The sequence below is a fragment of the Sparus aurata genome, chromosome 11 (genome assembly GCF_900880675.1).
Source record: "Sparus aurata chromosome 11, fSpaAur1.1, whole genome shotgun sequence".
Lineage (NCBI taxonomy): Eukaryota > Metazoa > Chordata > Actinopteri > Spariformes > Sparidae > Sparus > Sparus aurata.
In genome coordinates, this window is record NC_044197.1 from 25,358,152 (window position 1) to 25,368,480 (window position 10,329).

At 39.4% G+C, this 10,329-nt stretch overlaps 2 protein-coding genes across 19 annotated transcripts in view; one reads left to right on the forward strand and one right to left on the reverse strand.

The window, feature by feature from the left end:
* Positions 1–10,329, forward strand: part of dock7 (dedicator of cytokinesis 7) — a 48,710-nt gene that overhangs the window by 7,720 nt on the left and 30,661 nt on the right. For all 18 annotated transcript variants that reach the window (XR_003986002.1, XR_003986003.1, XM_030434002.1 and 15 more), the window contains exons 9-14: positions 105–254; positions 862–942; positions 2,284–2,446; positions 2,998–3,140; positions 3,307–3,400; positions 3,583–3,745. Coding sequence is in view for 16 of the 18 variants with exons in the window: in XM_030434002.1 (XP_030289862.1) it covers positions 105–254; positions 862–942; positions 2,284–2,446; positions 2,998–3,140; positions 3,307–3,400; positions 3,583–3,745 (794 nt within the window). In the remaining 2 variants the exon portion in view is untranslated. The remainder of the gene's footprint in view (positions 1–104; positions 255–861; positions 943–2,283; positions 2,447–2,997; positions 3,141–3,306; positions 3,401–3,582; positions 3,746–10,329) is intronic.
* On the reverse strand, positions 4,101–8,564 carry angptl3 (angiopoietin-like 3). Its single transcript, XM_030434022.1, has 7 exons — positions 7,855–8,564; positions 7,449–7,559; positions 7,129–7,240; positions 6,883–6,996; positions 6,510–6,605; positions 5,465–5,737; positions 4,101–5,359 (listed from the first exon to the last, which is right to left on the reverse strand). Exons 1-7 carry the CDS (start codon positions 8,380–8,382, stop codon positions 5,175–5,177), a joined length of 1,419 nt encoding a protein of 472 aa, XP_030289882.1. The 5' UTR covers positions 8,383–8,564; the 3' UTR covers positions 4,101–5,174.

The following is a 10,329-nucleotide window of genomic DNA, read 5'->3' on the forward strand; positions in this document are numbered from 1 at the left end:
TCATTCAGCCAGGAATTATGTTTAAATACTAATGGATGCTGTGGCCATGGTACTTCATGTATGTCATGTAATTACGTGTCTGACTGTTTTGTTCTATCCCTCAGATATCAGAGAACTTTTTCTTTGACCTAAACTCTGAGCAGACAAAGGGGATGCTACGTCCACACATTCAGACAGCAGCCATCTCCACACTGGCACGCTCTGCTATATTCTCCATCACTTACCCCTCCCAGGATGTCTTCCTTGTCATTAAGGTCAGACGGTTACAATATGTTTTCCTCTGTCTTGTCAAGTCTTGTTTTGCAAATAAAAGACCATATTGTATTTATAACACTTTCAGACAAGTGTTGTTGGAACGTACCCACAAGATTCTGTTAGTCCAAGACGAGACTCCTTGTAGCCTGTCTGTTTTATTACTGTAACAGATGATTTAGTTCTGGTCTGTCTGTGCAGTATAGACATCAGGAGATGCTTTTGACACCTTTTTTCATTATTATTTCTTCTTCTTCTCCTACTCTTCCTCTTCCTCATCTTCTTCTTCTTCTTCTTCTTCTTCTTCTTCTTCTTCTTCTTCTTCTTCTCCCTCCTCTTCGTCTTCTTCCTCTTATTTCTCCTCTTCTAATTCTTCTTCTTCTTCCTCTTCTTCCTCCTCTTCTTCCTCTTTACCCAAAAAGCACATTTGATGTCAAGAGTAGCTGTGTAACACAACCTCCATGATTTTAAATGTTATTTGCAGAAGTGTGCAGACCAGTTCTGTATTTAAATATAATTGTCATTGTTTTTGACAGTCAGTCTTTCTGTATGATCACTGTTATTGTTGTGTGTGAGGTTGGTAACTAAAAGTGTAAATTTTGTCGCCAGCTGGAAAAGGTACTACAGCAAGGTGATATTGGAGAGTGTGCTGAGCCCTACATGGTCTTCAAAGAGTCAGATGCTGCCAAGGTATGATCAGAGGGTATTAGTTGTTGAATGGCACATAAAAGATACTGAGGCTTGTCTTTGGTGTGTTTTTATAATACAGATACATTATATATTTACTTAAGTATTTTTCTCTTTTATCCAGTATGCCATATTATTTGTTTTAAATCTGCAGTCCTTTTTCAGTGCTACCTATTTTATCACGTAAATGTTGCAATGTATAATCTAGGGCTGTAATCTCCTAGTCGACTTGTCGATTTATTGGTCGATACATTCTGGTTCGACCAAAATTTTGATTGACTGTCGATTTTTGGCGTGTTAATTACATGCTGCTATGGCAGTGCATAAACACGCAGCGGGTCCTCTCCATCCCAATCCTGTGTGTCCTACATATGGCATATTTGACTTCATCAGGAGGAAAGTACCAAGTGCTAATGGGGGTGTTTTCGGAGCACCCCGGTTTCACAGGTAACAGTGTGACTTTAGAACACCCCCCTTGTTTTCACTATTTTGGATTAGCCCAACCCACTACAGACAAACAGATTGAAGAACGTACTAGAAGGCCTAGGTTTGTTAAATATTTATTTAATTTTAAGTGTTTCATTTACAGTCATTACTATTCTATCATGTCAAAGACATGAGCAGTGTGGCAGCGTTTTATAAAAATGGAAAATGGAAAAAAAATCGAATGCAAAGTTTGCAAACAACAGTTTGTATATCACAGCTCGACTACAAACATGGCATATCACCTAAAAACGGTAAGCTGACTTGTCTGTGTTAGGTTGCTCCGTCCGTTTTAAGTATATGAACATATTAGAATTGGCATATTTCAATGTTTTAGTCTAATAATCGTTTTATAACCGCAGGCGCACCCGCCTGCAACGGCAGCATCCGAGGACACGCACAGAGCGAAGTGATGGTGTCTGTCAATTATTATAACATGACAAAAACAATTGTCTAAATATTCCTCAACAGTTCTTGTGCTGATATCACTAGTTGACATAGTATATTTTAGGAAATCATGGGCTATGATATTGCGCAGATACACATGATGCAAAATGCTGTCAGAGCAGACAGACTCGAGTGTGTTTATTAATTCATTCATTTTAATTGATTAATTTCAGTGCAAAATAATTGGGTAAAAAACGATTTAATCTAAAGCAAATAGACACCCCCCCCCCCCCCCCCTTAGTCAATTTTTTGTCGAAATTTCACCACTTCGGTTGACCAAGGATTTCTTTGGTTGATTACAGCCCTAGTATAATCCCATTTCAGTAAAAGATCTAATAAGTAAACTTTAATTTATTGTATATGCTATTTTTTTAATTACTTATCTAACTTAAGTAAATGTATTTTTTATTATAGAATAAAGAGAAGCTGGAGAAGCTTCGTGGCCAGTCAGAGCAGTTCTGCCAACGCCTTGGCCGCTACCGCATGCCCTTTGCCTGGACCGCCATCCACCTGATGAACATTGTGAACAGTGCGGGCAGCCTTGAGAGAGATACCGAGATGGAGATGAGCCTCTCAGGTCTGACATTCTCTTTTAACAAAACCCTTTAGATGTTTGCCAGTATCAAGTTTCTTGCAGTCCCAATGTAGAGGCAAAGAAAACCTTGGTTAATGTTTTGACACTTTTACCCATTGACTAGCTCAATGTCACATATAGTTATCACGGGACAGAGACTGTAACTGAAACCTTCCAGTCACGCTTTAGGCTCATGGACATGTCAATACATTACCACACTTTTAAGTCTTTATCTAAAAACAATTTTCCAACAGCAAATAAGAAAAGTAAGAAATGCAACTGTAAACAAAGAGGAAAAAACCCAAAGTATCCAGCAATATTGACCCTGGTGATATTTTGAGTTAGACCTTTGGTGTTTGTCTAACCTTTGACCTCACAAGGTATCTTTGATGCTGACTGTGGTGGCTACCTTTTGTTGATGGGCATATCAGAGAAATACATTCACATGGGAAAGAACCATGGGATTAAGTTTGAGTCTCGTATCATTCTTCAAAAGAAAAAGCTATCAATAAACAGAATTGAAGATGTTAAAATGTTGTTTTGGCTGTATGTAGAGAGAAAAGGCTCATGGTCAGAGCGGAGGAACTCGAGCATCATGGGAAGGCGTTCCCTGGAGAGGACTACCAGTGGAGATGAATCATGCAGTTTGACAGGCTTTAGACCTGCAACACTCACCATCACCAACTTTTTCAAACAGGTCACATATACTACACACAAACAAAACTGAAATAAATTTATTTTATGCACTTCTGGGCATATAACGACAAACCGTAATATATGCTTTAGGTTACCATATAGTGTTCTGCTTTCTGTTTGCCTTTTTTAATTACATTGTTTTATGCTGAACATGTGTGTGTTTTAAGGAGGGGGACAGACTGAGTGATGAAGACTTGTACAAGTTCCTAGCAGATATGAGAAGACCTTCTTCAGTCCTGAGGAGACTCAGACCCATCACAGGTACAAACATTGAGCATGCCTTTGATTTCTTGGTAGTTGTTAATCTGATACTCATCTTTGTTTTTAACCATTATTCCCTTGAATTACTTGGATATTTGAAGAAATGTGTTTATCTCTTCTTCTCTTTCTCTACCTCCCTGTAAACTCTCTCCCTCCCTTTCCGCATGTTACCATCACCACAGCCCAGTTGAAGTTGGATATTTCTCCAGCTCCAGAGAACCCCCACTATTGCTTGACCCCTGACCTCATGCAGGTTAAACCTTACCCAGACAGCCGGGTACGCCCCACCAGGGAGATCCTGGAGTTCCCTGCCAGGGACGTCTATGTGCCAAACACCACATACAGGTACAGAAAACACAATTTGAATGTTAAAAGCTCAGTTTTAGTGTAGTAATGTTTTTCTGGAGAGATTTGTCAAATGGATGCTTTTTATTTATTTTTTTTTTTTTAATTGGTGAAATTATGTGAAAGACAAGGGGACATGGGGGACAAGTACATCACACCACGAGGATCAACGAATACAGACAATGGACATACAGTACAGATAACAACAGAAAACAACATAAAGTTATGATGATATGTATATAGGTAGAATAGGTGTGTGTGTGGCTTTGTTTTTGTTTTTTTTCTCGAAGCTTTATTTGGTTCTGTACAAAGGTATGGATCAACACACTGTCAAAAATGTAGTCATGTTCGATAGTCATTTGGTTATAATTTTTATTTTGTTTTCATAAATATGATTTATTGGAGCACATAGCTACTTGACGTGTTCGTTTGAGGCTCATTTACAGTGCAGTTAGTTGTGGTCTGATAATGTACAATGAGTCAATATGACTCAATAACACAAGAAGTACAAGGAAATTTTGTTTTTCTAACAATACCAGCATAAATCAGATAATTGTATGAACATAGTTTAAATACTTTACAGAGTAAAAAAAAATCATAGAACAAACAAAGGCAAAAACCTCAACAGTACGCTACCAAAGCGTTGAATCTTCAATATTTTGTACTGTATTTTACTGCTGACATTGACCCAGCTTTGTAGATTCTATTCTAGGAATCTAAGACTGAAGCAAGGGTAAAATATCAGGACAAAAATTGCACGACATTCATTAGAAAAGAAAACCTTCATCATCAATATGGACACTTTCTGAGATGTTGGAGAATCAGTGTTTCTATTGAAACCCTGACTTATATAATTTGCATGCATTATGTAATAACCTCCTAGAAACATGCAACAGTTTTAACATCACAAAGATAAAATATATTTTATGAAGTTTAAATAGCTAACATAGAAAATACATTTAAGTTTACTGGAAAGAAAACCAAACAATTGCAGTTATCAAGTTGCTTTGTTTTTTTCTTCATATAGTTTTCTGTCTTTCTACTGCAGCACTGTGACATTATGAAGCAAGCACTGAATAAGGTTACTGACATGGATCAATATGTCTATTTTGCAAGTGATTGCAGATGTTGCATAATGGCAATTCTACTGTCCCTGCTGGATCAGACTCAGTAGGTTAATGACCTACATGGCATGATTGCATCATTGCTACTGCTCAGCATATTCTGCCATGTGACACTTTTGGTCTGTTGGTAAGCACCAGCCTAAAAAAGTTATTTGGAAGCGTTCAGCTTAATGTTGCAGATGGATGAAGAATTTGCTGTATTAGACATTTTAACTGTCGGTATTACTTGACCTTCTCCTTCCACTTTTTTGGCTAAGCATTAGAAGTCAGTATAGTTTTGTAAGAGAAGGTATGACTTTTGGGGTTCAGTTGAAGCTGTCAGTCAGATGGGCTGGTCGTACAGTGATCTTGGTCATTTTAAGGTAATATGAGAGCCCTGTTCCAGGCTTCCAGTGAATGCCCCTCCTTCTCGTTGAGCGTCCTTTTGCCCTCAACCACAAATACCTTCCATTAGGGTTAGTCTCTCCACAGGCATTAAACCACCAACCACCTGTGAAATAGTCAGGATAAGAGATATAAGTTGTATTAACAAGCCTTGGTTTTTACAGGTTGTTTTTAACAAAATGCATATCTAAATGTTTTTCAAACTGTTTACCTGTGTAATTGCGAGCGCAGTTGGGGTTTCGTTGGTTGTCATTATGTCTGTCTATTGCGGAGAATCTCATGCCGGTGCTGTTGGTCATGGCATCAGGAAGGTTACCAGAGAAATGGCTGACATGAAGGGTGTAGTCCTTGGAGGGACCCTCCAGTGAAAAGTGATACTCTGCCCAGTGCTTCTCCTCCTTCCAGTCCTCTAAATCAATACGCAGGATGTAAACTCCCTGCTGTGTCACGCTGTGGATCTTCTTCAAACCCAACCAGAAGTCCTCTGCATAACACAACAGTCAGTTTTTGTCTTGTTAGGACATTTCTTATAGGAAAAAAACATTAGATCTTTTCATTAACAGGGAATTACAAAAGGTTATAGACTACAATCCCTTCAAATTGGAAATCTTGGACACTGATTTTTCTGCTATGATAATTTATCCACCACAACTTCAGCCAGAAATGTATCCCATTCTGCTCTGTTTGCAATAGGCGAGACCACATTTTTCTTCTTTTTTTTTATCAGAACAGGCATAAATGACTATGCACTTGTCTCCTTTGGCCTGTGGGTGATTGCTGAATGACACTGATGTATTCATTAGGTAGGTAATTGCACAAGAACATTTCAACTAAAATGTGTGCCTGCTGGAGCCACTATTTTAGAGTAAGACATTGCTGCACCTCTATGAGCAGCTGTCTATGTCAGTGACGTCTGCAAGGAGAGCTGCCAAAACTGGTGTTAACAGACAATACATTAAGTCACATTGTCAGTTCCTGGCTGATATTTAGCAATTACTATTTCCTATGACGAGGTCTTCAGGAAGTATGTGCAGGAACATTTCCCCTCTCACCAAAAAAGTGTGGAATTGAAGTGGTATTCACTGTAAATGGTCTATTAGTCCAGTTCTAACATCAGGTGTTTTATTATTTTATTATTTTGTGATGAAAATAACTATAGATAATAATGAATTACTTAAGTTTTCCAGTAAATGAGACTCAGATCCCTGAAGGACAATTATCACAACCGCTAGTAGTACTAGAAGAAAAGTACTCACTTTCCAGATCTCCAAAACCTGTCTCATACTTGTTCCATTTCTGGTCAAAATCCACTGAGCCATCGACCCTGCGTTGGATGACAGTTGATCCCCCATCTATGTAATTGATTAGAAAAGCATATCATATCAAGTTTCCGTTGTTCAAATCATACAAAAGTTCACACAAGGATCAGGAAGCTTCCTTGTCATAGATAATGTGAATGGGATGTCCACCCCATTTCCAGTGTTTTTGGGAAACCTGGTTCTTTGACTGTCTTGCTTGATAACATTTTGGTTTCTGATCCTTCTCTAGGGACCCATGTCGGTGCCTTTTGAATACAGAAACATTTTTGACACTCTGAATTAGAACTGGGATTTCTTTAGTCTCACCCACCTGAACCCATTTCGCAGTAAACATTGAATGGCTCAGATTGGTTTGGCTTGATAGCATAGATTCCACTGTTTGCCTCTCCTTTGTCAAACAGCTCACTGCAGTCCACAGGGAGGTCTGAAACACAATAAAGAAAAGCAAAATGAATGCATCCGGATTTCCCCAAATCTTGGCAATCCCTTTTAGTTCAGGACATTTAATTCTTTGACACTTGAATAACTGATTATAGTTACTGATTACTAATTTTACCCTTTGTGTTCGGGCCACTTGAGTTGACTGTCAGATATTCAAACATGTCAAGAACTTCACTGTCTGAATCCATTGGCTTATCGACGGTGTCTTGAAAGCTGTCATAGCTTATCTGCAAAAGAGTGCAAATTAATCCATAATAGTAAATTATGTTGTCAGCCAAAAAAGAGTTTCCTTCTCCATTTACATATTCCATTTCCATAGAAAGCAGAAATTGCATAGATAGTTTAAATAAACAAACTGGACTCTTAATGATGACAATTGTTTGGGCTTTAAAGAAAAAAAAAAACATAGTGAAACCTTGTTGAACAGTTGTCTACCTTTTCCTCCAGGTTTTTAATCTTCAATTTTTGGTTGTCAAGCTGATCATGCTGCTCCCCTACAGCTTTCAGCAGATTGGTTATTGTTTTCTCTTGATTTTCAATCACCTCCTGAAAATGCCATAGTAAAATCATTATTTTTCTATTTTACCTAAGCATGTGCTGTATTTGACACTCTAAATGGCAGCTGTTGACTTGAAGAAACAGAAATATGTGATAGAAAAACATTTTAAATCAACAATCATTACAGTACTCCAGCAATAGATATATGTTACCACATTCTGCTACTCTGGGCAACATTGTTCTTTCTGTTTATTGTCCAGCAATGATTTAAGTGCCATATAGGTTGATGTTACTAACTCAAAGGACCTCTAAGGAATTGCTTCAGCGCATATCAGCTGCTTACCTTGAGCGCTGTAATTTCACTAAGCTGGTCAACAGGAACCATGCTCTGCGACAGTCCCTTCAGCCTATCCTCGAGGCTCCCCACCTTGCTCTGCAGTTGTGTGCGCTCCTGCAGGATGTTGTTGATCTTAGAGTTGATTTCCAATGACAAGTTCTTTATCTCCTCATTATTGGCCTTCAAGAAATTGGTGGTCTTCTTCAGCTCTTCCTCTTCCTCCTTGATCTCAGATGTGACCACTGAAAGCTGGTAAAAGGAACGGTCGAAAATGTTCAACTTTTGGAAGATGTCGTTGATTTGGGCTTTGGTCTTGTGGACAAATTCTCGTAAACTCTGGCCCAGCTGAAGGAGGCCATTTGCAAGTAGACGAACATCATCGAGCATGGCAAAGCGAGACTTTGCCTCGGTTGGGCTTGGTGCTGTGGCAAAGACCTGGGAGGGCAGGGTGGGGTACTTTTCTCCACTTGAAGACTCCAGAGGGACAGCAGCAGTGGAACTAGCGAGCAGCAGCAACAGGCAAAACAGCTTCATCGCGACTTTCTTTTACAATCCTAGATTGTGGAATATCATCTAACACACTCCACTGCTCTTGCTTTCCCCTACTTTGTTCTTTTCTCAACAGTCTTTGCTCTGCCCTGCCTATAACCTAGACTTCCCTGCTGTCTAAAATGATGTGAGAACAGCACACTGCCCTGTGTTATATACTGCCCTCTCAGTAGAGGAGGGGGGGATTAGCTGATCATTAAACCCTACTATGTTTTAGCTCTGTACCCTACCTCCTCCCAAATCCCCCTCAAGCCCTCCCTCTCCTGAACAAACAAATCACAGCAGTGAGCAAATGACATACCCCCCCCTCTCTCTACAACCCATTTAACCCCAATCCCCTCTCCATACCACACCCTGCCTTGTTCTCCATCTGTGGTGCAGAGCTTTAGCTGATCAGCAGAAAGCCAACAATGGCCATCACAGGTTTTTGATGGATCGTCAGTCTGATCAATCTTAAACTTTATAACCCTGCACACACTTTGCTCTGATTGATAATGCTGGTTGTAATTAATGCTCTAGGGTTTGATTTAGCATCCTGCTGAATCAGCCCAGCATCAGACTCTCTTACTCTCTCTCCCTCCGTCCTTCTTCTCGTTTTGCGTGGGGAGGGGAGTGAGCCTGTCATCTGTGCCATGGTTGAGCTTCTGGGCATGAATGATGTTGGAGAGTTTGGACAGTGTGTACTCATCATCTCGGTTTTATCGCCCAGCCTTGTCATTTTTTTTTTCAAGTTTGTCATGCCTTGTGTGATATTTTTCAGTGCCACCAGACATGAAACAGGGAAAATATAGCTTACTGATTAGCTTGCAACTTTTAAAGGATCATTCCTGTACACTGAGTCCTGGCGTAAAAAACAGTCTTCATGGGAATTTCTAAGTAAGTTGTTTCACAAAGACTTGCAGTGTTTGTGAAATATGTCCACCTTCAGCTAGAGAGGGAGGAGAACTAATCAGTGAAATGACTTGGTGTTGTTAATTTGAATATAATTATTTTCACTATTGGCACTCCTTGCTGTGTGGTTCTCCACCTCTAAAATAAGCTACACCTGTTGTATGGTGTGAAAAAGGCCTTCCAGACCAAATAATTGCTATGTCATGCACTCATTGTATTTTTTTGTCTAATCAAAGCATACAATTAATTCTTTTTGATATCAGATTCATATATTCATTAGTCAGCTGATCAGTCACCATGTATGGCAAAGGAAAAGATTATGACATTATTATAAAAAATCTATACACTTGGCCTAAGGTTTGCTTTGGTTCTAGATGGAAATCTTTTAGCACTCGGGCTGCTAAACAGTACACCTTAAAATACCACAGTCATCTTAATGAGCTTTCTCTAGTAATTTGCGGTTGTAGATATCACCTCAGCCCAGAAACGGAGCAAAAAGAAAGGATCCTATGGAAAAGAAATAATTGGCCACTGACTGAGTGAATGTGCCAGGAATTTGCTTGATCAGCATAAAGCTGGTAATGATATTCAGTATCCGTCATGCCAATACGGTGGTTAGCACTCTGGCTTAACAGCAAGAGGGTTAGGGGTTTCATTCTAACATGGTCTGCTGGGGCCTTTCTCTATGAAGCTGCCCTGTTTGTGCACACGTTAAAATCTGCAAAGGAATTTCCACCTCACAAATATAAACATGTCACTGAACAACCTCAGCAGTAGTTTGAAATAATGAGATGTTTTACCTTCCTTCTAGCTTTTTGCATTCCAATGTCAAGATTTTTATCGTCTATACTGCCACATCTGTAGCTATACTGATTGTTATCTTGCATACCATCAGTTATTACAGATATATTCTTGTGTTGCTGTTTGCAATTGTAATTCAATGTATTGATCACCCTATATGTTGACCCTTGGCTGAGAGGGCTGCACTGATGACGTGCTGCATGTGAGTCCTTTGTTCTGTGGTTGGATGTTCTGGATACC

Bases quoted from the DNA above. Each gene is read 5' to 3' on its own strand.
- angptl3 (XM_030434022.1), bottom strand. From the start codon at position 8,382: ATGAAGCTGTTTTGCCTGTTGCTGCTGCTCGCTAGTTCCACTGCTGCT. The intron at 7,241-7,448 runs GTAGACAACTGT...ACTCTTTTGCAG, and splicing joins TTAAAAACCTGGAGGAAAAG to ATAAGCTATGACAGCTTTCA. The intron at 6,997-7,128 runs GTAAAATTAGTA...ATTGTGTTTCAG, and splicing joins AAGTGGCCCGAACACAAAGG to ACCTCCCTGTGGACTGCAGT.